The sequence below is a fragment of the Myotis yumanensis genome, unplaced genomic scaffold (assembly GCF_028538775.1).
Source record: "Myotis yumanensis isolate MYYU_CA2020_CCGP unplaced genomic scaffold, mMyoYum1.0.hap1 SCAF_17, whole genome shotgun sequence".
Lineage (NCBI taxonomy): Eukaryota > Metazoa > Chordata > Mammalia > Chiroptera > Vespertilionidae > Myotis > Myotis yumanensis.
Genome location: NW_027223768.1, coordinates 16466423 through 16493941, shown reverse-complemented (window position 1 = coordinate 16493941; position 27519 = coordinate 16466423). Strand labels below are relative to the sequence as shown.

The window sequence follows — 27519 nt, the reverse complement described above, 5'->3', positions numbered from 1 at the left end:
GTGCTCTATCCACTGAGCCAAACCGGTTAGGGCGCTTGACCTGTTTGTAACAGATCTGAAAGATTGGGGTTCTCCACTTACAAGCTGTTGGAGCAAGACTTGCTGTGGGGTGGCTGACAGTTCCCCTGCAGCAGGAGGAGTTTGTCACTTTAAGGGGAAAACCAGGAAGTTCGCAGCGGGTGCGGAGGGGCGGGGAGCGATGGAGACAGAAGGCCTCCCTCCCGAGAGAGCGATCGGGAGTGCGGGCCACTGCGCCGACAAACCGCGAAGTTGCAGGACTAACTATTTTGTCCCCCGAAGCAGGCTCCGCCGGCCTTTCATTCCCCGCATCCCTCCGCCCTACCCCCACCCCCACCGAGCGAGGGAGCGGGGGCGGCTGACGGCGCCGGGTGCGGGCTGAACGGGGCGGTGCGGCGCGGCCCCTCCCAGTTGGCTGTTGCTGTTGTTTGCACTTTGTTGCTTTATATTTCGGTGAAAACAGTCGAAAGTGCAGTGGAGCCTCGGGATTGCAGCTGACGCATCTGCCCGGTGCAGGAGGAAAGGTAGCGAGATCGCGTGTGACAGCTGAGCTCTCGGCGCCCCGCCTCGCGTTTGGAGGCGCGGGGATCCCGGCCCCGCGAGTAGCCTTTCCCAGCGGCTAAGGAGACATCTGTTGCTGCAAGTTTTGTGTGGATGCCTTGGGCCAGGGTCTTTTCTTGAAAGGTGTTGACTGCCGTGTGCTTTCTGTCCTTTGTCATCCATTCTTCAGGACAGATTCGGGGGGACCCAGCCAGCCCTGCGGAGTGCTCCCGAGACCATGACCAACAAGAGAATTGCCGTGATTGGGGCAGGTGTGAGCGGGCTCACGTCTATCAAGTGCTGCCTAGACGAAGGCTTGGAGCCCGTGTGCTTTGAAAGGACAGATGACATCGGGGGGCTCTGGAGGTTCCAGGTAAGTCTCCGGGGGTTAATCATATGTGGGACCCTCACTGCCAGTGGGTACATGAGATATTTTATCTTGTGTCAGGGAATATGATGCCCTTGACGGTGCCTTAAATCTGCGACAGTTCAGCCTGCTGACCTCTCCTTAGCAGCCATCGCCTCTGTACAGGTTCCTCTTTCCCCAGGCTGGCAGCAAAGTAGAAATATAGGCATCATTTGTCTTTCCTTTACTGATGTCCGGGAAAATGGCACAGAGATCGTTTTCGGTTATTGAGTTTTGCTGCTGTCCAGAAGAGGGTGGTGTGAGGGGAGAACAAAATAACAAACAGAAAAATGTAGCCCTGACCAGTTTGGCTCAGTGGATAGAGCGTGGGCCTGCGGACTCAAGGGTCCCGGGTTCGATTCCGGTCAAGGGCATGTACCTTGGTTGCGGGCACATCCCCAGTAGGAGGTGTACAGGAGGCAGCTAATCGATGTTTCTAACTCTCTATCCCTCTCCCTTCCTCTCTGTAAAAATCAATAAAATAGATTTTTAAAAAACACACCAAAATAACAGAAAATGTAAAGTGATGAGAAATTTTAGAGTGGTTGCTCCTAGTCCATAGTAACAGGTAAGTGACGTAGATTACCTGCTTACAACAACTCCTCCTCCTCCTCCTATTCTTCCTCTTTGTCTTCTTCCTCCTCCTCCTCCTCTTCCTCCTCCTCCTCCTCCTCCTCCTCCTCCTCCTCCTCCTCCTCCTCCTCCTATTCTTCCTCTTTCTCTTCTTCCTCCTCCTCCTCCTCCCTCTCTCTTTTTCTTTTGAATCCTGGTTCACTTTAGATAATTCTCTCAAAACCCTAGTCCTTCCGTAGAATATAAAATCTGGCCACCTTCTATCCTTTGAACTTTTACTTCACTGGAGAAATCAAATCAGTAGATCAAAGTCCTTGTCTTCAGAAGAAGGCAGAGGACACCTGCAACTGGACTTTCTTGTCTTTGCACATATTCAGTTTTAAAGTTGAGTTGCTTTAAGATGCACACCCAGCCCTGTAACTTGTTACTAAAAGTTAAGGTATCACCTACTTACATGATAGTTAAGCTTATTATACCCCAAAGAACATTAACCTCCTTTCCTAATCTCCAAAGTAGCAGGCGTTGGGTTTGTTTTTAAACTCGCTTTCTAAACCAGCGAATAGTTTTGGGGTATCCAAATATGTTTCCTATTTCATAAAAACTAACAGTGTTGACCAGCTATGTAAAAAGAAGTGGCTTCAGAGAGAAGGTGAAGCGATCCTGGAAGCAGAGGTCAGAGCGATGCCATTGCTGGAAGGGGGCCACGAGCCAAGGAATGCAGACAGCCTCTGGAAGGTGCAAAAGTCCAGGGGAAGAGCCTATCGGCTTCCGTAGGATTGGGACCCGGCCTGCTCCTGGACGTTAGCCCAGTGAGATCCATGTCAGACGCCTGATCTTCAGAACTACTGGAGATTACATTTCCGGGGAAGTTTACACAGGAACTTTGTATTCAGTGTTGAATGCATATCCCAGGAACGAATGGGAGCTCTTGAAAATGTTGACTCTCGTTTAAACCTTTGTAGAATGATGGCAGCTTTGAGGACAGGGTTTAATCACATCTTGAAACCATATTCTGAAGATGGTGGGAAACTGGAGGATGTGTTGCGAGGAGAAACACAGGGCTGTAAAGATAATACAGTCTTTAAGCCCAAAGAGGCCCATTATTCAGAAAATACAGTTTGAGAGCAGACTAAGGACAGGACATGCTTTGATTTGGTTGCTGTGCCTGGACCCTGACCCCCTCTGGGAGTCTGCTTCTGTTTTGACCATTCTCTGGTCCCTGGAACAGGCTGAGATGTTTTTAACACCATACAAGATTAGCCACCTTGGTATTCGACTTCAAGTTCCTGGAGGCAGACACACAGACTGCAGACCCTAAAACCCCCCATACCCTGCTCATTGCACATAGCTGTTTTCCCTTACCCCTGTATAATCATCCAGCTGGCAGGAGAAGGGGAGGAGCAGTTTTTCCCCCAGGACATGAAGCCCACTACTCACTCCATATTGCCAGCAATATTAAATAAATGCTGCTCGTTTGTGTGTGTTTTTAAGTGGCTTCATACATTTCCTTACTTGAAGAGCAGTACAGTTCTTTGCATCTGGGCTCTGTCTTTGGGGACTCACTCTATTTAACAATAGTCCTTATTTAGTTCATGAGCGGATACCCCTTAGAAAACCACGTCCCCCACGCCTCTGTCATAATTGGTTTTGGGCATGGGCTGAAAAGGTTGTTCATTAGTATTTAGTAATCAACAGAACATGCTATTTTTGGAATCCAGCCACAACTTAGTGTAGAGGTTAACAGCATAGTCTTGGTTCAACTCCTATATCGGCACCTACCAGCAGTGTGATGATGTTGGGGAAAATCTGTAAATCTCTCTGTACCTCTGTTTCTTCATCTTTAAGAAGGAAATAGTTTTTTTAAAAAGGAGATGATAATAATATACACTTCATAGAGTTATTGTGGGGATTAAATACATGAATAATTGTGTCATTCTTTAATAACGATGCCAGTTGTATAATAAGTGCTGCATGCCAGTTATTATTCAGTAGGCCTGGAGTGGGGTCCAGGTAACTGACTTTTATCTCCATAGTCATTTAACCTTATTCTCTGTTAAAGACTTGGGATTTTTTTCTGATTATCTTCTTGGCAAAATTTCAATGCCTTATAAACTACTTCCTTGAAAATAAATAAGCTATATTTCATCATAACTCTCTGACTTACATTAAGACAGACCACATCTGTGTCTATTAGTGTATATATATATATATATATATATATATATATATTTATATATATATGGCCGAAATATCTGTTCTTTTGTGACAGGTCCCAGGGATTTAGTATGATTTTTTTTTCTTCTCAAATACTATCACTTGCGTTTTCTTTTCTCTATCCCATCTGCCAAACAGAAGGAGGATTCACTACTTGCCTCCTTCTTGTTATTGTTGAAGCTTTATAGTAATAACTAGAGGCCCAGTGCACAAAATTTGGGCACTCGGGCTGGGGGTCCCTCAGCCCGGATTGTGAGAGGGCACAGGCCAGGCCGAGGGATCTCACGGGTGCAGGATTGGAGCTGGGGAGGGACATAGGAGGTTGGCCAGCTGGGGAGGGACCGTGGGAGGGCTCCAGGGTGTGTCTGGCCTGTCTCACTCAGTCCCAATTGGCTGGACCCCAGCAGCAAGCTAACCTACTGGTCGGAGCATCTGCTCCCTGGTGGTCAATGCACATCATAGCGACTGGTCGACCAGTCGACTATATGCCCCCTGGTGGTCAGTGCATGTCATAGCAAGCCTTAGCATATCATTAGCATATTAGGCTTTGATTGGTGATTGGTTGACTGGCCGACCGGACGACTGGACACAGCATATTAGGCTTTTATTATATAGGATTATCCCCCTTACCCATGGGGAATACATTTCAGGATCCCCAGTGGATGCCTGAAACCACAGATAGTAGCAAACCCTATATATAGTCTGTTTTTTCCTATCCGTACAAACATACCTATGATAAAGTTTAATTTATAAATTAGGCACAGAAGAGATTAACAATAATAAGAATAAAGTAGAGAAATTATAATATACTGTAAAAAAGTTATATCAATGTGGTCTCTCTTTTAAAATATCTTACTGTATTGTACTCAACTTTACACTTAAAGGAATCACTTTATGGCTTCTCTTTGGCATGTCAGAATTGCCAGCATCACTACTCTTGTACTTTGGGGCCATTATTAAGTAAAAGAGGGTTCCTTGTGTCCTTGAACACAAGCACTGTGATACTGCTGACAGTCAATCTGATAACCAGGATGACTTACCAGTGATTAACTTGTGGGGAGCATATACAGCATGGATATGCTAGACCAGTGGTTCTCAACCTTCCTAATGCTGCGACCCTTTAATATAGTTCCTCATGTTGTGGTGACCCCCAACCATAAAATTATTTTTGTTGCTACTTAATAACTGTAATTTTGCTACTGTTAAGAATCGTAATGTAAATATCTGATATGCAGGATGTATTTAGGCGACCGCTGTGAAAGGGTCGTTCAACCGCTGTGCTAGACAAAGGGATGATTCATGCCATGGGCAGGTTGGAGAAGGACAGAATGTGATTTCATCATGCTGCTCAGAACAGCCCAAAATTTAAAACTTAGGAATTGTTTATTTCTGGAATTTACCATTTAATATTTGCAGACAGCGAGTAACTAAAATCATAGAAAGCAGATAAGGGGAGGGGGGTACTGTATATATAAATTCTCAAAATATTAATTTCAATCAATTCTTGATCTCATCACTAATGCTAAGTAAGACTGATGGTGGAAAAGTACATTCTTCTAACTCACACTCGCTCCAGCATAAGTTCCAATTTCACCTCATTTTTGCTAACACTGAGTAGTAATTGTCTTTTAAATTAATAAAAAAATGAGGTAAAATGGGGACATATACTGGACAGAATTTAAGTTAGTACAATGATTCCTGGAGAGCAGCCTCATAAGTGTATGAAAACCCTCAAAACTTACCTAGGCTTTGAAATATATAGAATAGTTAAGATTAGCCCTAACTGGATAGAGCGTCAGCCTGTGGACTGAAGGGTCCCAGGTTCAATTCGAGTCAAGGGCATGTACCTTGGTTGTGGGCACATCCCCAGTAGAGGGTGTGCAGGAGGCAGCTGATCGATGTTTCTCTCTCAGTAAAAAATCAATAAAATATATTTTTAAAAAATAGTTAAGACTATTACTCAGATGGGCAGTTCTCACTTGGAATTTCAGGTTATTGCAATTAGGTTACAACTGATACTGGACATCTGCTATGGTCTCTTTGCTCAAGTGTTTAGAACTCCACTGGGATAACTAGAACTTCTGGGAACTGGCTCTATATCTCTCTATCTCATACATTCTCTTCATGTGACCAGCGTGGGCTTCCTCACAGTGTGGTAGTCTCAGGGTAGTTGGACTTTTTACATGACTGCTGACTTCCATGAGAACAAGCTTTCTAAGAGACGTAGGTAGGCAGTGGCTGCAAGACTACTTATGACAGTTTTGGAAGCCATTCAGTATCGTCCCAACTGCATGCTGTTGGTCAAAAGCAAGTCATAAAGACAGCTCAGATTCAAGGGGAAGAGGCTACACAAAGGCACAAATACTTGGAGATGTAGAGGTGTGTGTAACTTTTTTTTTTAAAAAAAAGCTTTTTGAAGTGTTTATTGACTGTTTATAAACCATGAAATTAATTCTCAAGTGGCTATGAATGCTTCTTATTTACTGCAGGAAAATCCTGAAGAAGGAAGAGCCAGTATTTATAAATCAGTGATCATCAATACTTCTAAGGAGATGATGTGCTTCAGTGACTATCCTATTCCAGATCATTTTCCTAACTTCATGCACAACTCCCAGGTCCTGGAGTATTTCAGGATGTATGCCAAAGAATTTGACCTTCTAAAGTATATCCAATTCAAGGTAGGGAATTTTGTGGGTACCTTTGTGTTTGGGGTTGTTTGTCAATGACATGAACAATGTGGTTTCATTTACCAGTGCTTACACATATATATTGGTTTGATATCAATGTATCTATCCTATCTGGACAAAGACTGCACTCTTTGTCTTCTTTGTGCCTGAAAAATATTCACAGAAAGGTCTTTGGCTGCAGCTCCAACAAGCCACCTGCCAGAATGTTTTCATTGCCTGCATGTTATACTTTTTGGTTGCAATAAAACAAATGAGGGGGAATGTTTTTCCAGTTATAGAGGGAAACTGGTAGAGGTATAGAGGTATGGGAACTTTAGAATCCTCTGGTTCTACAGCTTGTCCACTAGTGCTTAGCCCTTTTATACTTTTCTGAAGTATTTTCCAATGCATTGTTTTATGTAATCACAGCAACGCCGTGAAGTGGTTATTGGGAAGTTACTAACAAAGCAAAAAAGTTAACTCTGGTGAAGAGGGAAGAACACTGAATTGGGCAACAAAAACTTGAATTCTAGTCTTTGTTCTATTACTAATCATCTTGTGACCTCAGAAAAGTTCCTAAAGTTCCATGTGTCTTAATTTTCTTTTCCATAAAACAAGACGCTTGTACCAGGTCACTTGTTTCTTCCTGCTGTAAAGTCTTCCATACCTTTCTATAGTTTTTAGCCACATTTACACATAAATATGCAACAAGCCTGAATCTTCTGCCTTTTTTTCCTTGGATGAAAATGCTGCCAGAGGAGTACATGAGTGGGAACCATCGTTGTCAGCTTCTTAGGGCACGGCTGAAATAAACATTTTCAGAAGCCCCCACGGGAGGATGCGTGGTGGTAGTAGATTGTATTGGCACAGAGTTACATTCCTCTGGTTCCAATGTCCCATTTCCCCAAAACCAGTCCTGGAAGAGGAGCAGCTGGAAGTTCATCAGCTGGAAAGAGAGTGAGCGTCCAGTTTCCCTTCTGTGTTGCAGCTGGGTCTGGTTCAGCATTCAGACTAGATTATAGTCAGTTAGTCTGTGTGTGGAGTCCAACATGGCCATGGGCCATGTGGGTGAAAAGTAGCTCAGCCCAAACTAGCAGGAGTCCCAAGAGGGCTAGGGCTAGTGTGTGCGCTTGCGCACACGTGTGTGTGTGTGTGTGTGTGTGTGTGTGTGTGAGAGAGAGAGAGAGAGAGAGAGAGAGAGAGAGAGAGAATGCTAGAGTGAGCCAAGTGCTCACTTCTTTGTTTAGAAGTTTAAATATTTTAGGTTTTGTGCACATTTCAGTGGCCATGCTCATCCTGGCCAGTTACCTGTTTCCAGGTGTGATTGATAGGCAAGCATTTCCCATGTCACTTAGACCCTACTGGACACATATCTAAACTGCCTCTGTCTAGTCCCTTCCCCCATCAATGAGTGGGGAACAGGTTTGGACAGTGTTGAATGTAGCTTTTTGGCATAGCCATATAAATGGCATGCCTATATCTTCTGGTCTCCCCTTTCACCTCTTTCCTGTTAAATAATAACCAAGTTATTACAACGGTATCAAAAACTCTTAGAATCTACTCTCATAACTTTCAAATACTGGTATACCATACAGCAATGTTAGCTATAGTTACATGTAGTGTATTACATCCCTTGTACTTATTTATCTTATAACTGGAAGTTTGTACCTTTTGATCATCTTAATTCAATTCCCCTATCCCCACCTCCCTTCTACTTTCTGATCATTCTGCTAAATCATGCCTTTTTCTGTTTAACAACAATAATAAAACAGCAACATGCAGTGATAACTTCCAAAGTAAGTCATTTTCAGCCCAGTAGTACTTCTCTTCGCTTGTTTAAACACTTATTGAACATGGTTGGTACCATTCTAAGTAGTGAAGATACAAAAACAAAAACAAAACAAAACCCAGTGATTGCATAGTCTAATTAAAGAGATAGAAAAATGAAGAAAAATTTTTATTAGAAATGTAAGTAATAAAAACAAAAAATGTTGACCTTAAACAAAAAGTTAGCCAGCTATTTCTCCAGCAAAATGGGTTTATTCAGGGACAACAAAGAGTTGCAATCTGGAACAGGCAAACATGGTGGGCCACATGCAAGTCTGCTAAAAGAGAGAGAGAGAGAGAGAGAGAGAGAGAGAGAGAGAGAGAGAGAAGGAACTCTTTTATAGAGGGGAAGAAGAAATTGGGAGGGCAGTCACAAAGAGTTCTCCCTTTTATGCTTCATGATTGACATAGGGCATGACGGACCCCCTCCCCCCACTTCCCACTTCATTTTGAATGAGATTTCTATTTACTTTTTTTTTACAAGTGTTACAAAGCGATAAATGCTATAGAGATCTATATATCGCAGCTCAGAGGAGGGATGCTTAACTCATCTGGGCATCAGTCATCAGGCACCAGGGAAGTTTTCCTAGAGGAGATAATTAAAGGCTGAAGGGTGAGCAGGAATCAGTCAAATGAAAAAGGTATAAAAAAGATGATCCAGACAGAGGCACCAGCGTGTGCAAAAGCAAGAACTATAAATAGTGCAAGATGGATAGAGTATAAGGTATCATGTCTCTATTAGACATGGTCATAGACCCTAGAAGCACATAGGAATACATTCTTAATGTTTCCTTAGGCTGGGTAGAATAACAGTTATTTGTTTGTTTGTTTAAAAACAACAAATTAATACCACTTACTACCCCATTTCACAACTTCTTCTTTTATAGTTATTTGTGAAATAGGCATTTATGGGAGCCACTGAGATGTTTTTCTACTCTACTAAGAATGGGAGCCCTATAGCTCAGTCACAAGTTTAAAGTTAGACAATGAGAACAAGACTTGGGGTAAGAAGACATCAGAGTCTTAGGATGTTTAGGGGTCAGGGGAGGAATAGGCATTTATTACATAGAGCAGTGGTTCTCAACCTTCCTAATGCCGCGACCCTTTAATACAGTTCCTCATGATGTGGTGACCCCCAACGATAAAATTATTTCCGTTGCTACTTCATAGCTGTAATGTTGCTACTGTTATGAATCATTATGTAAATATCTGATATGCAGGATGTATTTAGGCGACCCCTGTGAAAAAGTCGTTCGACCCCCAAAGGGGTCACGACCCACAGGTTGAGACCCGCTGACATAGAGTATCTTTGAAGCACAAGAGAAGTCTAAGCTTTATTCAAGTGTTGCATTGCCTTAGGGTAGTGATTTTCAGCCTTTTTCATCTCCTGGCACATGTACGAATTACTAAAATTCTGCAGCACACCAAAGAATATATTTTTTGCCAATCTGACAAAAAGTAGGTATAATTTCAATTCATTCACACCAGATGGCTATTGTTGTGTTGGCTGTTGTCATTCATTTTTTTACTTGACAGTCTAAGGGAAAAGAGGTCAGTGCCTCTGACTAAATAGTCAGGTATTGCATGTTTTAAAAATTCTTGCAGCACACCACTTGAAAATCGCTGCCTTAGGGCATAATCCCAGAGAACTAGCAATCTGCACTTTTCTAGAAGCGGAGAAGAGTGCGTCATTAGCCTGCCAACCCTATTTTATTTAGCCTCTCTCATGGAAGTTTGCTTGCTCTGACCACATCTCACAAAAATGTTCTTACCTGTGGAGTATGGACATCAAATACCCCTGCATGAGCCTTCTTGTGTGATATCAGCCCTGTGTGTCACTCTGAGAGGAGAGTCATGTCAGGAAAGATGTCCACTGCAGAGACCGTGGTTACCGTCCCCTGTTGCTAACACTTTCCTTTGCAGACCACTGTGTGCAGTGTGAAAAAGCGGCCTGATTTCCCCACGTCAGGCCAATGGGAGGTGGTCACAGAATCTGAAGGGAAAAAGGAGATGAATGTCTTCCATGGAGTTATGGTTTGCACCGGCCATCATACCAATGCTCACTTACCCTTGGGAAGCTTCCCTGGTGAGTAGCCTACCTGGAAGAAAGACCCTTGACCAAGGGTGGGCAAACTTTTTGACTCGAGGGCCACAATGGGTTCTTAAACTGGACCGGAGGGCCGGAACAAAAGCATGGATGGAGTGTTTGTGTGAACTAATATAAATTCAAAGTAAACATCATTACATAAAAGGGTACGGTCTTTTTTTTTTTTTTAGTTTTATTCATTTCAAACTGGCCGGATCCGGCCCGCAGGCTGTAGTTTGCCCACGGCTGCCCTTGACTCATACCTGTGACCTAGTCCCTGAGGAATGGGGGGGATTTTATTCTGAGTGATTCTGACCTTGGGATGAAATAAGGCTCATCCTAATTCTGTACGTCCTCCTAAAAGATGTTGGGAGGTAGAGATAATGGTAACTTGGAGACTAGGGGAAAGTTATATTTAGTTTCACAATGACTTTAGTTTTCCTAAGAATCAAAAGAAAAAAAGGTGGAGTTGATGTGTATTAGGTTGAATAAGGATTTTCAGCAATCAAGGAAACAAACAGAAATACTAAGTTACTAAGGAAAAAATTAAAGCTTAAGGAAAGAATTTATTACCGTTTGGGGCCTGGATTTTTAGGCCCAAGAGCAGTCTATGTATATTCTAGAGTTCATAAAAATATATAGTCCAATTGAAATGAGAGTAGGTATTTAAAGAGGATGAGAAGACAAAAGAGAATGGAGGTTTTCTGAAGCCATTTGTATATCCGAGTCTACCAGTCCAAAGTACAAACATCCTGAGTGAAGCAGACTATTTATGATACAGAAGTCACAAGGTTCTGCCCCGAGGCGATGGGGGGGAAATAGGCAAAAATATTCAGAAAGGCAAGTGTGCATCTGAGTAAAGGGAGAACATATGGAGAGTATATGTTTTAAACTCTACACACTGCAAAAAAAAAAAAAAAGATTTGTCAAATGATATCACATAAACTATCGCCTGATAATTATTCTCCCTTATCTTGCAGGAATTGAGAAGTTCAGAGGACAGTACTTCCATAGTCGAGATTATAAGAATCCAGAGAGTTTCACTGGAAAGAGAGTCATTGTAATTGGCATTGGGAATTCTGGAGGCGATCTGGCCGTGGAGATTAGCCACACAGCCAAGCAGGTTTGAATCAGCAAATTATTTACTTTGCTTCTCCAAGAAAGCTGCAGGTGGACTCAACAGAGAGTAGGGATACCTGTACCTAGCCCATCAGTGCCGATGGCAAGTGGAGGGCTTGGTTTCATTGCCTCGGTTGGCAACATTATGATTGATGATATGATGGAGCCAAGGTTGCCAGTTAGATTCCCATCATTCGATTGGCCTCACACTAAGGAATTAGTTCATGACCACGACTGTGGTCATAATCCCAGTCAGCTGTCTCTTCAGAGTGTGCCTCTGGCGCTGAAGAAGACCGACCAATTGATGGGAGAGCTTGTCAGAATGCAGCACCCGGAAGTGTGGATCTTCCGTTGGCCAGCAGAAGTGCCTTGCTCTTATGTGAAGGAAAGCACACTGCGTCATTGAAAGCTCTTCACTCATAGGATGGTGGGGGAATTTTCCTCTTTACTCCCCAACTGGAAAAAAGAGGCACTCTCATCTTTCAAAAGACAACATGCTTTTCAGTATGAAAGTGTCCACACTGTGGCACCTGCAGGCAGCTTGCCCCAGCCTTTGCATACCATTAGGCAACACGGAATGATATTTTCTCTAAAGCAATTTCTGTGTCCTTGAGGCTTTCTTATTTGTTTGTTTGTTTTCATCATAGATTTCCTTGAGGTTTTCTTGTTTGTTTGTTTTCATCGGGTTTTGAACTGGAAAGAAAGTGTCATCATTATAAATTCCTAGAAAAAGACATGTCATTTTTATATTTTGTTATTCATGTCTTTACTGAATCATAACTGTCAGTAATAGTTAAATATCTGGTTGTTCTTCAGTAACTTTAATTAAGGTGTGCTTCCCCACAAATATGTTTTAAATTTTTTTAATATATATTTTTTATTGATTTCAGAGAGGAAGGGAGAGGGAGAGAGAGAGAGAAACATCGAACAGCTGCCTCCTGCATGCCCCGAGCCTGCAACCTGGACATATGCCCTAATCGGAATTGAACCGGTCGTCTCTTGGTTCATGGATCAATGCTCAAGCCCAGCTGGGCTTAAATTATTTTTTAAATAGAAGTTTAATGCCACACAACTCTGTTACGTGACCTATACTCAGAAACTCCATTCTCAGTCCTATCTCCATTTATCACCACAAAAATGATTTCAGATGCTCCATGAATTAATTCAACAGCATCTCTCAGGAAATAGCTATCTAAACACGAAAGGGTGAACATGTGTGTGGGTGTTATGATAAAAAGAATGTACAAGGTATGTGGTGGGGACCCAAGGCATAAGCCTTCTTTGATATCATCGACTTGTCAAATGGTCAGTTATAAGGGAGCTAGGCCTTACATGCAACAAGGAATTGTAGATTGCCAAGGAACAAAGCATCCCACCTGGATGGAAATAAGGTAGCTGTGTCTGAGAGAGCCTGGGAAAACACATAGCAAAACAATGTCTGCCTAGCAGGGACAGCACTGTCGCACCACTAAGGCAAGTTGAAGAAACTCGATTGCTGGATACAACTCTTTGCTTTACATATTAAATTGTACTTATGAGAGGTGGTTTGTAAATCAAACATCCTACATAATCCTATATAATAAAAGTCTAATATGCAAATTGACCGAACGGTGGGAATGACCGGTGGAATGACCAGTCACTATGACGCACACTGACCACCAGGGGGCAGATGCTCAATGCAGGAGCTGCCCCCAGCCCGCAGGTCCCAGGCTGGCCAAGGCAGGTGCCAGCAGGGGCCCCACCCCCATCCCGACTGCCCTGCCAGTCGCCCCACAAATCGGCCCTGATCGCCAGCCTGGCCTAGGGATCCTACCCATGCATGAATTTTGTGCACTGGGCCTCTACTTTTAAATAAAACTATAAATGTCAGAGTATCAAGGACATTTTATTATAAGAATTCTTGTGCTATAATGCTTTTGTGAGGAGAAAACATTCCTTTCTTTTTTTCCTAATCTACTCTTTATAAAATATGTTTCTATTGATTTTAGGGAGAGGAAGGGAGAGGGAGAGAAAGACAGGCACTTCAATGATAACAGAATCATCCATCAGCTGCCTCCTGCATGCCCCCTACTGGTTAGGGCTTGATCTGGATCTTAAAAATGAATAGATTTTGGAGCATTAAGAGGATAGGGGCTTTTCAAGGAGGCGTGATGACATTAAACGGAAATGCAGTGGTGATTAAGAGCAAGGCATATTCTTGGTCAGTGAATACATCAATTTAATTGTAAGCTTAGTATCTGAGAAGGAAAATAGCAGGACATAAAAAAAGATTGTGCAGGCGCTGAAAACCCAGACTAATGAGTTTGAAGTTACTCTGGAGGAAAACAGGGTACTTTTAAAGGATTATGAACCAAAGAATGGTAAAAGCAAATAATTTTTTCCTATGCCCCAGGTTTTCCTCAGCACCAGGAGAGGGGCTTGGATCCTGAATCGGGTAGCAGACCACGGATATCCTTTTGATGTGTTGTTCAACTCTCGACTTAAACATTTTTTGTCGAAGATTTGTGGTCAATCATTAGCAAACACATATTTGGAAAGAAGGATGAACCAAAGGTTTAACCACAAAATGTATGGCCTAAAGCCTAAACACAGGTATGTTCTCAGGATGGGATCAAACTCACAACCTGCGTCTGTGCCCTGACCAGGAATCAAGCCTGCCACCTTTTGGTATATGGGATGGCACTCCGACCAACTGAGCCACACGAGCCAGAGAGGTACTAGTTCTTTTTATGTGACGTCCAACAACAACAAAATGGTGGTAGAGGGCAGTGCATGAATCATTCATTCAGTCAGTCATTCTATCCAACAAACATTGAGCACCTCTTACAAGCCAAGCATTATTCTGGGCATGAACTTACAGATATTAAAGATCTAAGAGTAATACTAATACAAATAATAACACCTTACCTTTTTTGAGGACTCAATATGACAAGCACAGTACTAAATGAGTTATATGCATTATCTCACAACAGTCCTATAGATTGGCGTTTTCCCTCCATTTTACAAACATTAATACTTAGAGAAACTATCCCAAGGGCACACAAAAAATAAATGGCAGATTCAAGAAGTGGATTTTACCTTAAACACTCTAATGGTTAGACAGACAATAGGATAAGATGGAGAAATGCATGGCATGCTATGAGAGCATCAAGGATGGCAATCCTCACACAGCCAAGGAAGGAGGCTGAAAGCATTTTTAGACGCTGATTTTAAATCCAACTATTTTTCCCCTCCCACTTTTTATTTTTTAAATGTTCAGATTTACTTCATACAAAATAGGAAGGATAATGAGCACCACTACCTTTTACTTAGATTCACTATATTTGCTTTCTCTCTCTCCCCCTCTCTCTAAAGATAGATCCATGCATGTATATCATACATACTACATACATACATACATACATATTTTTTTCTGAACCATTTAAATAGTAAGTTGCAATCATTAAGACACTTTACCCTAAATTATTCAGCATACGTTGCCTGAGAAAAAGGGCATTCTCCTACATAAACATAAGACAATTATCACACTTGGAAAATTTAATATTGATAAAATATCATTATCTAATATATTCAAATTTACCAAGTTGCCCCAATAATATATACTTATAGCTTTTTTTAAAAATCTAAAATCCTATCAGGTATTGCATTTAGCTGTCCTGTCTCTTCAATATCTCTTAATTTGAAATAATCCTCCTTTTTTAAAAAGATCCAAGCCAATTGTTTTGCAGAAAGTCGAGAAACCATACATGCACTCTCCAAATAAAACCATTCTTCCTTCACTTCTCTAACATCTTTCCTTTCAGTGCCATCCAGGGTACAACTTCTGCTCTGAGACCCTGATCTGTGCCAATATCCATTAGACCTTTCCCAAATCCCATGGATAGACCAAGATGGAGGCCCTTGGCATATTGTTTAACCGCCTCCATCAAAACAGAATTTTACTTCCCTGTTACTGATTTCTCTCTCCCTCCCTGCCCCCATGCTCACTCTTCTTTCTTTATTTTTGGTCTTCATCACTACTCACAGAGCTCTGAGTCAGCATCCAACAGTCAATGATGACCTGCCAAATCGTATAATTTCTGGCTTGGTGAAGGTGAAGGGAAATGTCAAGGAATTCACGGAGACCGCTGCCATATTTGAAGACGGCTCCAGGGAGGATGACATTGATGCTGTGATCTTTGCCACAGGCTATAGCTTCGCTTTTCCTTTCCTTGAAGATTCTGTCAGGGTAGTAAGAAACAAGATATCTCTGTATAAAAAAGTCTTCCCTCCTAACCTGGAAAAGCCAACTCTTGCCATCATAGGCTTGATCCAGCCCTTGGGTGCCATTATGCCCATTTCAGAGCTCCAAGGACGCTGGGCCACTCAAGTATTTAAAGGTAAGTAACTTGACTACTTAGTAATTACTTGTAGTATGTTTAATTCTATTTATGTTCTTGCTTTTATTTTTTTAGTTAAAATTTTCAATGTTGTCATAATTGCAGGGATCCCCCTTTTCACCACCCTTCCCTCACCTCCACCACCCCCCTTCCCAACCCTCCTTCCCTCTCTCCCTCCCTCCTTCCCATCTTCCCTCCCTTCCACTCTCTCTGAAAAGCAATGGAAAAAAATAATCCTCAGGTGAGGATTAAAGAAAAAAAAATAATAGTAAACTGATAACTTAGAATAAGAAGAGGAAGATTAGCCAAAACCGGTTTGGCTCAGTGGATAGAGCGTCAGCCTGCGGACTGAAGGGTCCCGGGTTTGATTCCGGTCAAGGGCATGTACCTGGGTTGCTGGCACATCCCCAGTGGGGAGTGTGCAGGAGGCAGCTGATGGATGTTTCTCTCTCATCGATGTTTCTAACTCTCTATCTCTTTCCCTTCCTCTCTGTAAAAAAATCAATAAAATATATTAAAAAAAAAAAGAAGAGGAAGATTAAAAAAATATGGTAAAAATATAATACGTATGTGAATGAGTAAACACTGTAAGAACAGTGTCAATGACTTAAGAAAGAATTGTACCACAGGATATTGTATATGTATATAGAAGTTTTTCTTTATTTTTAATTTTTTGCTTTTTTTAAAAAATATATTTTATTGATTTTTTACAGAGGAAGGGAGAGAGATAGAGAGCCAGAAACATCGATGAGAGAGAAACATCGATCAGCCGCCTCCTGCACATCCCCCACTGGGGATGTGCCCGCAACCCAGGCACATGCCCTTGACCGGAATCGAACCCGGGACCCTTGAGTCCGCAGGCCGACGTTCTATCCACTGAGCCAAACTGGCTTCGGCTAATTTTTTGCTTTTGATAAATTGGCTGCCTCTCCAAGGCAAGAAATATACCTCCTTCCCCATCATGTTTCTAGTTAATAGAAGTAAAAGTTATGGTTGTACTATAAGAAGCAATTTGAAAATCAACTCTCAAAATATGTTTCACAAGCTTCATAAGGGACCTCTGCTTAATCTCAAATAAAGCATTTCAGTGTTCCCTCATCAACTTATGAAAATAAGTAATAATTTCCAAATGAGACAGCACATGGCAAAATACAGAAGTCTATTTCTTGAGCGTTGAATTTCTGAGTCTCACATCTTAAGAGGGACACCAGGATAACCAACAGACACCAGAGGAGGGCAACCAACATGGCAAAGCATGTGAAACCTGTGATGTGGGGAACTTGTGCTCTGCTGATGATGATAAGATTGGAAGAAGTCATGACAGTTGTTTTCAAATATTTGAAGGCCTGTCATATAAGATTAGACTCCGTGGCTTCAACAGGCAGAGCTAAGTCCAACGGTGCAAGTTGCATGGAAGTAGATTTGGGGATCAATAAAAAGAATATGTTCCAGCAACTAGAGCAGCCACGCAATTAAATCATCTCCTCAGAAGGTAATGAGATCCCCGTCAGCAAAGATGTTTAAGGAGGAAAGAGATAACCATTTGATGACAGTATTTGTAAAGAGAAGGCTTGTGTTAGGTAAAACATATTACCACCCAGAATTTTATGGAGTAACACCTTATGGCTGGGTGTGACAAAAATGATCTACATGGCATAGTAGTGACTATAAATCTGGGCATAAAGCTAATTCTTTAAACTTAGAGTTGTTTATATTGGCTTACATACTATTCTACCTTTCTAGCCAGGTCCTTGATGTTAAATTCCTACTATTGGAACTGTGCGTCACTGCTTAAATTTATCTGTCAAGATTGGGTATTATGAGTTGCCCTTAGCCTTTACCCCCATTCTGAACAAATAAAAAAGTTTAGAAGATGAGGCTTATCTTCCATAGGACTTCAGGCATGAAATAGGATTGAAAATTAATTTTTACTTCCTTCTCCCTGGGTTATAGAGCCTCTTTGTTATTAAGAGTACAACTGTGGGTGTGCTTCCCTGCTCTTTTACTTTGTACTTCATTTTCCATATACTTTAAGGCCATTTATTCTTTCCTTGTGTCCATATTTCATTTCCCAATGAAAAGACTATGCTAGGGAGGAACCAGGTATCGGTTGGAAGGCAGAGTTAAGCAAGTATCTTCCAAAGACAAAGTAGAATAGAGAACGCTACTGTTGTTAATTTATATTATTACATTATGGTGGTGCTAGGATAAAGTGATCGAGTGAAGGTTTAACCTCCTTGAGTACAGAAAACTATCCTGTATTTCTTTGAGTTCTCCATAACACAGTAATTGTTAACAGGGTTATTGTTCCTACTGAGGTAGCTTTACACTTAACATCTTTTTTTTTTCTCTTTAGGGCTAAAGACATTGCCCTCACAAAGTGAAATGATAGCAGAAATAACTAAGGCTCAAGAGCAAATGGCAAAAAGGTGAGAAATTCTCCCAGGGAAATATGTGCTTCATTTTTTCATTTAATAAGAACAATATTGTACTATATTTATCTTCATTGTGTTTGTTAGTTTAAGGATTTAGATTGTATTGCGAAGGAAAAGGAAATAATAGTTTGTGACAACAGAATGAAGAAATAGTACCCAGTGGTACTAGATATGGATGGGAAAGAAGAGACAAGCTTAAGAAATGTGTTTAAAATCCTATATGTAGGGCCTAAAAGAAATTGTCAAGTAGGAAAAAACCCTTGAAGAGAAAATTTTTTTTTTTTTAATATATTTTATTGATTTTTTACAGAGAGGAAGGGAGAGAGACAGAGAGCCAGAAACATCGATGAGAGAGAAACATCGACCAGCTGCCTCCTGCACATTTCCCACTGGGGATATGCCCGCAACCAAGGCACATGCCCTTTGACCGGAATCGAACCCGGGACCTTTCAGTCCACAGGCCGACGCTCTATCCACCGAGCCAAACCGGTTTCGGCGAGAAAATGGTTTTTATAACTATTATTTGAAATGCTAAGTAGAGCCGCCAGAGAAAGGAAGAGTGAGAATGAATTGAGTGATAGATCTGGTTGAATTCCAAATCCACCCGTAGGCTTACAAAGCTGCAGAGGCCACTGTTCTCACTGGCTCCTGGTATGAATAGTCTGCGTGATTTGGACAGGTGGTAGCATCAGCCAGCTGCTTGGTGCTTGGGTGGACACAGTGATTTTAGCAATCTGAATTTCAGAACTGAGCTTATTCACTGGTCAATTTTATTTGGACACAGTGTAAGTTGATGGTTAAGTTCCTAAAATTTTGTGCTAAAGTCAGAGGCATAATCGTCCAAGCCTAAAGATGTAGTTTTTCTTGAATTGGTTATACTAGCGTACCTCTTCCCTACCTTGGAGGAGAAAGAGTTTTTATTTAACCCTGATACCCTTTCCAAGTCTTCTAGTTTCCTCTTTCCTTTCACTGCCAAATGTCGGCAATAAATACTCTGCATTACATGCTCTAAATTCTCACCCTTTCCTCCTCCAAAGGTCCCTGCATTGTAACTCCTTGCTATGGCTCTCTTCAAAGTCATCCATGCCCAACTTCATTTTCCTTCCTGAGTTTGACACTTTTAAACATCTCATCCTTCTTGGAGTGCTTGCTTTCCTTGTTTTTCTGGTACTAAAATAGCTTATTTCAACTTTCCTGTTCCCTTTACTTTGACTTATTTTTGTCTGGCCACCTGACTGAGCAGTCCCTAAGGATATAATTTTCCCTTTAGTGAGGGTCCGTTATGTACATACACTAAATGGTTTATATGTGTGAGTTTATCTATTCCTCGTAACAACCCTACAAGGCAGGTACTAGTGAATCTCTTTGTGAAAGATGCATGAATACTACAGCTTGCAACCCAGTAGAGGATAAATGTATGTCTATAAATACTTGAGCCAACATAATATCCATAAGGGACAGCTCCCAAATTCTGTCCTGTCTTCTCTTCTAAACTGTAGAATCTGTCAGTTCCTGTGGAATTTCATTCACCAGTTCTACTTCAAATTTATTTTCTATTTTTTTCCCTGTCCTTGCTTTGGATTCTCTTAATAAGCCCATCTAATTTCAATTAATTTGACTTGGCTTTTTCTCTTACTTCCTTTCTGTCCCACTGCTCTTTATTTTCATTCTAGAAACTAAAATAAAATAAAAAGAAAGTTACCAGTTAGCTCTCTAAATCTCAATCCTTCCACACAGGTATCATCATTACCACATTTTCCCTCTAACAATCCCTTTTAGCTTTTCAAATCTGCACGTGGTGTAATCATCCCACCTGGCTCTATTTGGAGCGTTACTTCCTCTTGTGGAATAAGTCATCCACCCCCCTCCTTTCAAGATTCTGAATTAACATTGGCCATCGGAAGTTGTGCTCTGTGGACCCCATGACCACTGCCCTCATACAACAGTTGAGAGTCCACAACTTCAGAATTTTTATGATGGGTTCTCTCTTTCTGATAAAATCAGAGTCCTCTGTATCTGGAACTGCTATACTTGCCTCTCTCTATCCATCCTTGTTTTCCACAACATTCCTCCTCTACTGTAGGGTAGTGCCTACAGATATTTTACACTTACATCCTACTCTCATTCCTGCTTAATTCCTTCACTCTGCTGTCCCCCTGACTTGTAATACTTTCCTCTGTGTTGTCAGCTTATTTGTATCTTCCACATCCTTCAAGGACTTATTATAGTCCTATTTTAACTACCCTCTTCTACATTTTTATTTAGCAGTGTAAGATCACATGATTTTCCAAAAGTCTTATATTCTATGTTTCATGTGTGTCTATCTTATATTCTTGTCCTTAAGAATAGAGACAATACCTTATCTTTCTTCTCTATTTTCCATACCTCCTAGAAAGCACTGATTAATTGACTGATTGATTGGTTGATTGACGAAATTGTTGATAGGCCATGGCTTTTGTCTTCTCTGCTTCAGGTATGTGGAGAGTCAGCGCCATACCATTCAGGCAGACTATGTGGACACCATGGAAGAGCTTGCTGATCTGGTGGGCGTCAGGCCCAATCTGCTGTCTCTAGCTTTCACCGACCCCATACTGGCATGGCAGTTATTATTCGGACCCTGTACTCCAATCCAGTATCGTCTACAGGGTCCTGGAAAGTGGAGTGGAGCTCGAAAAGCCATCCTCACCACAGAAGATCGCATCAGGAAGCCTATGATGACAAGAGTCGTTGAAAGCAGCGATTCCATGCCTTTAACAATAACAATGGCCAGGTTTATGCTAGCCATTGTTATCTTTGCTATAATGATAACCTATTTTTAGCTGTCCCATTGGGGAGCTGGATCTAGAGATGCCTTCAGAATCTGACAAGATTGAACAACTCTTGAGTTTCACCTTGCCCAGAAATCTTTTCTTTCTCTTTCCAAAGCATTAATCCTCTTTCCTCTTTCCCCTACAAGGAAATTCCAGCTTTTCATTCATATTGACTTATCTCCCTTCTTCTTATGACCCATCATATTTTCCTTCTAGCCATCCCTAGTCTGTGAGCTCTGATACTCTGTTAGCCATCTTTTTATGTCCTTAGCAGAATTATTACATGATGGGTGCTTAATAAATGTTGGTTGTTATCAGATATTATGGTGGGGAGCAGAAGTCAATATCTGTATAAGAAATGGGTGACTCCATGGAACTCAGCTTCTGATAGGATTTCGTTTTCTATCAGAAGCTCAATCTTTTGTTTGTTTTTAATATTGTAATTAAATGTGTTTCCTGGGGATAAAAAGAAATAACGGTCTTGTAACAGTTGTATATACCTAAGATATATATATACACACTTAAACATTTCGTCTCATTAGCTGTTCACTAGTGTATCTGATATCTGGTCTTTTTGACTCTTTTTCCCTCAGCAAAAGGTCTTTATTATCTCAATGGAGAAACGACCTTAAACTTTCTAGGCTCATGGGTCATTCCAATAATCTAGCATTTGTCAGAAAGTTCAACTTTGTTGGAAAACTTGAGATTTTAAATTAGCTGTCCTATCTTTTTTTAATCTTAGTTCTCATATTAGAATCCAACAAGACTTTACCTTGGGAAACATGGTAAGTAACTGCCTATTGTTGTAGTGTGGCCTAACAAATGTTATTTGATTTGTCTCCCACCACTCCTGTGTTTTCTCTTCCAACCCTTCTCACACATAAATAATAAGTATTTGAAAATGTCATTTCTACATTAAATTAGAATTGATATTAATTAAATATAGGGGCATTCAGAGGAAAGGGTGGTGTGGAGGTAGTAAAGAGTAAAGATGATCAAATATATGATGATGGAAGAAATTTGACTTTGGCTGGTGGGCACCGATGATATAACAGAATTGTACACTTGAAACCTATATAATTTTATTAACCAATGTCACCCCAATAAATTTAATTAAAAAGATGCCTGGCAAGTGTGGACCAGTGGTTGAGCGTTGACCCATGAACCAGGAGGTCACCATTCAATTCCCAGTCAAGGCGCATGCCTGGGTTTCGGGCTCAATCTCCAGTAGGGGGCGTGCAGGAGGCAGCCGTCAACTATTCTCTCTCATCATTGATGTTTCTCTCTCTTCCTCCTCCTTTCTCTCTCTGAAAAAAAAATTTAATTAAAAAGAAAAAATAAATATAAAGTCGTTCTGCTTATAACAGTTCTCCTTATATCATACAGTGTAGTTCTGAAAAACAGCAAATGAAATGAAAAGCAAGGACTCCAGCTCTGACCAGTGCCACTATTGATTCTGTTTTCTAATCTATAGAAGTTATGCTGCGTGTTTGTCTCACAGAGAAGTTAATTAAGTGTTAGCTGTTAGGCACACTTAGTTTCATGAATTAAGGTACTGCGTATACTAGCCAGATGTATGTTCATAAGTAGCTGTTGTGCAATACATTTTGGGATCAATGCCTATTACTCAGCAAGTGATAAATTTGAAAAACTGAAAGAACAACATTAGAAATTATTATCTTTCCCAATATAAATACACATAAGAGAACCAAAAAGTGAGAACCAGAACTTCTTTCTAAGCATATAATTATTTGGACAATTTCCTGCCCTTTGGCCTAATTTACCTATGAAAATGCCTTTTGATAATTAGAGAATTAACAACCAATATTACTTCATAGGTCTTTTTCCTTCCCTAATCCTTATGATGCTCGGGATTTATAATCTATTAAAATGGACCTAGTATCTTTTAATCTGCAGATTACTTCAAAAGTAAATTGAGGTTGCTTGTTATTTTTTTTATTTCTTTCTTTTAACGTGTCAGTTTGCCTCTTTCAGCGAGTAAGTTTGTGAATTAATAGTTCTTTCATAATATAATTCCTAATTATCAGCAACAAGTACCCCAGTTTTCTTTAAAAAAATTTTTATTCTAAATTCATTAACTGTCTCATTCTCCTTATAATTTGGAAGGTTACAAAAAAATCACTGGTTAACTTCTAAACCAAGCTAAAAGTAAAATATGATTAGGAAATTGAACTCGAAACAATTCAATTACTACAAACCCATAATAACTAATAAATATGCACTAATATTCATCAATTTATCATATCTTGTAATTATACTAAATGGTCCTATTATTTCTCCTATTAGATTATACCATAGAATGCATCCATATAGAGCCAAAAAATATGGACATGCTCAAAAAGCAAACTGACAGGGTATGTCAAAGCCACACAGAAGCCCACTGAAGGTGGCCCCAATGGTCAAAGATGTAACAATTTAAGCAATAAAATAAATTACCTGATATTAGATTATAAAAAATACCCATGAGTCTGTATTAATACAAATCTAGATATATAAAAGGCTAAAATGCAAAGTGTCCCCATGGGAGTTCGACCGGGAGACCAAAAGTTCTATCGCTCGCTGTGATGTGCGCTGACCACCAGGGGGAAGCATAGAATGAAGGAAGGCCCTGGCCGGCAGCTGGCAGCTGGGGAAGGGAGGCTCAGGCTGGCAGCCAGAAGGTCCCAATCAGCCCTGATCACCAGCCAGGCCTAGGTATACTACCCATGCACGAATTTCATGTACTGGCCTCTAGTGTTTTAATTATTAAGAGCGGAAGAATACACAAATCTCCAACCCAGAATTCCAAATACTTTATGTAGACACTCTGCCTTTGTCAGACTATATATCACTTGGTCCTCTGACCTGTTTCCTTCTTGAACTAGTAAATTCCATAGAGGAAGATACTTTGTAAGTAATCTGTATGTTGCTTGTGCTGCCTAAAACATATGACCTGAGTTCGTTAATGATTACTTAATTGAATAAATAAATTTGACATAAGAGGTAAAAGTATGAATGTATTTTTAAAGGATGAAATAATATAGTGAATATATCTCAACATAAATAAATACACACATACATAAAAAGTATTATTAAAGAGAGTAAGGAGTGCTTAACATTTTGCAATGTCTGTGGGGCAAGACTGTTCTAGAAAATATTCTGGAGTAGATCACTGATCTGAGTCAGCATGTCATCTCTAATGTCCTGTTTGGTTGGAAACACAAATGATATGTCCTGTCTATAACTTATAGGCATACCTTAGAGATATTGTGATTTCAGTTCCAGACCACCATAATAAAACAAGTACTGCAATAAACTGAGTCTTAGTCATTTTGCTGGCGGAGGGTCTTGCCTTCAATTAAAAAAAAAAATGCGACACCTCTGAGACTCAATCAAGCAAAGCACAGTAAAATGAGGTATTCCGTAAATTCTCAAACACACATCTACTACTCCTTCTTGCCTGTGAAAGTCAGTATCTTAACACAAGAAAAGAGGAGTGGTAGATGTCTTCCTTGGTCGTCACTACTGCCTTGATCCTCACAGCTGTTTCCCCCTGCTTTCTCAAATTCCCACCTTCTTGAAGCACCCACTATCTCTAGCTCAGTGGTTCTCAACCCTCCTAATGCCGCGACCCTTTAATGCAGTTCCTCATGTTGTGGTGACCCCCAACCATAAAACTATTTTCGTTGCTACTTCATAACTGTAATTTTGCTACTGTTATGAATCATCATGTAAATACTAGCTGATGAACACAAAAACATATTTCTATTATTTTCCAGTAGGTGGAGCTGGATCACAAGGTTTTTAGCTCTGTGAGATCTCAGCATTGTCTGCCTTGACCTCTGGTTGGTGTAGCCAGGATGCCTTGGGGTGGGCTGGGGAATCCCTACACTCCTTTGTTGTGTTATACTCGTTTTTTGTTGTTGTTGTTGTTTTACACTCAGTAACGGAGACCTCGGTCCTCTGCCAGGGTCCTCCCTGTGTTCTGGTTAAAGAGTGTACCCTTTGCTTAGGGAGAAATGTGATTCTGCAGTATTAGATCTTGGGCCCGTGCCCTTGGGGACGCAGTTAATGTGGTCTACAACCCGACATCAAGGGCAAAGGGAGGCAATCTCTGGGAGGTTAAGGGTAGGCGGCCAGGCTTTGTGGCTTTGCTTCACTGTCTGAATTGCCAACAGCCCGACTACTGTGGCCGCTCTCCCGTGCTGTGCTTTTGCCCAGGTGTCTGTGCTCAGCTGCAGCGATGGCTGCTCATTCCTGCAGAAGTGTTCATGTAGTCTCTTCTCCGCCCAGATGAATGGTGTGTCGGTGACAACCAGATTCCTTCCTCCCTGGATGAGCTCCTGGCTACTGGGCTGTGTTTCTGGCTCTTATTGTCAGTGTAGGTAGCTATTTATTGCTATGAGGAAATAGCTAATTATTAATATAAGGAGAAATGCAAAGGGGAACTAAAAAAAATCTTAATAAACTGGGAAGCAGAAGCAGATAACAGAGCAGAATTCCATCTAGTTTACTGGTAAACACTCATTCACACACTCCAGAGAACCGCCCCCCCCCCCCCCCCAGTTTCCCCCCCCACTCCTCACCAGGAGACTTAATCCTCAGAACAGGATACGAAAAGCTAGCCTGGGAACAATCAAAAAGGTGATCAGATTGGATAGAGTGGATAGAGGACATGAAACCCCAATAAAATTTACTGGGAAGAGTGCCCAATCCAGGCCTGGGAAAAGTTAGGAATTTGGGTTGGATAGTTTGGTTCTTTGTTCTTTACCTAAACCTAGAAGATATATGGAGGATTAATAGGAGCCATGTGGCAGTGCTTTAGAGCCCACCCTCTATGTCCCCTAAGGTGTATTAATTCCCCTTAATCCTATATAATAAAAGCCTAATATGCAAATCGTGCAAACGGCGGGACAACCGGTGGAACAACCGGTTGCTATGATGCACACTGACCACCAGATATTCAACGCTGAAGCTGCCCCCAGCCCGCAGGCCACAGGCCAGCCAAGGCGGGTGCCAGCGGGGGACGCCCAGTCGCCCCACTGGTTGCTCCACAAATTGGCCCTGTGACAGAAAAAGACATTTGGAACAATCTCTTAGGTGGTCTGTGTAACATGTGTTGAGTGACAAGGGTTGGGAGTACGGAATGAGACATCCATCTATAATAATAAAAGCGTACTATGCTAATTACCCACAAAGCCCCAGCAGGTGGGACTGTAGCAGCAGCGGCAGGCGGAGGGTGGGGTCCGGGGGCCAAGGCCCTTGCACGAATTTTGTGCATCAGGCCTCTAGTATAATAATAACACAAAGTAAGAATTGTTAAATACCATTCATTATCAGTAAAAGCCTGGATTTGTCCCAAATCCAGGACTATCTTTGCCCTCTTCTGCCTGGTATTTATTCCTCGGTTGTTTTTGTTGTTGCTCTCTTTCTTGAATTTCATTTCTTCTGGGGTTGCTCATTGCATATACTGTTTCTTAGCTTGGAATAGCTTTCCTCTTCTTTTTAGACTGGCATTTTACTAATTTAAGGTCATTTCCTAATCACCCCTTCCCTGGGCCCCCAAACTGACTGCTCCCTACAGCACTTAGGGGTTTTTGTTTTTTTTACTTATTAGAGGCTCAGTGCACAAAATTCCTGCACTGGAGGGGTGGGTCCCTCAGCCTGGCCTGAATCCTCTCGCAGTCAGGGACAGTCGGGGATCCCTTGCTCCTTACCACCAGCCTGCAGTGGAGGCGGGAGAGGCTCCCACCACCACTGCTGCACTCTCCAGGTGAGCCCCGCTTCTGGCTGAGCAGCGCTCCCCCTGTGGGAGCACACTGACCACCAGGGGGCAGCGCCTGCTTTGAGTGTCTGCCCCCTGGTGGTCAGTGCGAGTCATAGCGGCCCACCATTCCGCTGTTCGGTTGATTTGCATATTACGGTTTTATTATATAGGGTTGATTTTTTACAGAGAGGAAGGGAGAGGGATAGAGAGAAACACCTATGAGAGAGAAACATCCATCAGCTGCCTCCTGCACACCCCCTACTGGGGATGTGCCCGCAACCAAGGTACATACCCTTCACCGGAATCGAACCCGGGACCCTTCAGTCCACAGGCCAATGCTCTATCCACTGAGCCAAAGAGGTCAGGGCCAGCCCTTAGTTTTAACCTCGAGCAATCCTGCCGTCAGTGGGAAGCCCGGGTTCTTATTCCCTCCAGGAACCCACCTTTCCGGGTCGCCTACGACCAAGAAACCGGTTTTGGCGAAACTGAGGCCAGGTGAGCGGCCGGGAAGAAAGCACCGGTCCTCCGGGTCCTGAACACGGGAGACTGGGTGGCAGCCCGAATGTCGTTCGGGGACCGCGTCCTCCGCACGCGAGGCCCGGACTCAGCGAACCGGTCCCCAGGGCAGTCCCGCGCGCGGAGGCGCCGGTGCGGCCCCTGGCTGACTGCGGACGGGCGC

At 41.8% G+C, this 27519-nt stretch overlaps 1 protein-coding gene and 1 long non-coding RNA gene across 2 annotated transcripts; one reads left to right on the top strand and one right to left on the bottom strand.

Annotated features, from left to right (window-relative positions):
- Nucleotides 1-176: 176 nt before the first annotated feature.
- Nucleotides 177-22195, top strand: LOC138995693 (flavin-containing monooxygenase 5). Its single transcript, XM_070396327.1, has 9 exons — nt 177-542; nt 749-931; nt 6241-6429; nt 10168-10330; nt 11311-11453; nt 13842-14041; nt 15476-15828; nt 18185-18257; nt 20737-22195. The coding sequence occupies exons 2-9, from the start codon at nt 797-799 to the stop codon at nt 21080-21082; spliced, it is 1602 nt and encodes a 533-aa protein (XP_070252428.1). The 5' UTR covers nt 177-542; nt 749-796; the 3' UTR covers nt 21083-22195.
- LOC138995695 (uncharacterized) lies at nt 8414-27496 on the bottom strand. The gene is made up of 3 exons (XR_011468662.1): nt 27284-27496; nt 15474-15669; nt 8414-12142 (listed from the first exon to the last, which is right to left on the bottom strand). It is a non-coding gene; the product is annotated as an uncharacterized lncRNA (long non-coding RNA).
- Between the last annotated feature and the right edge of the window lie 23 nt (nt 27497-27519).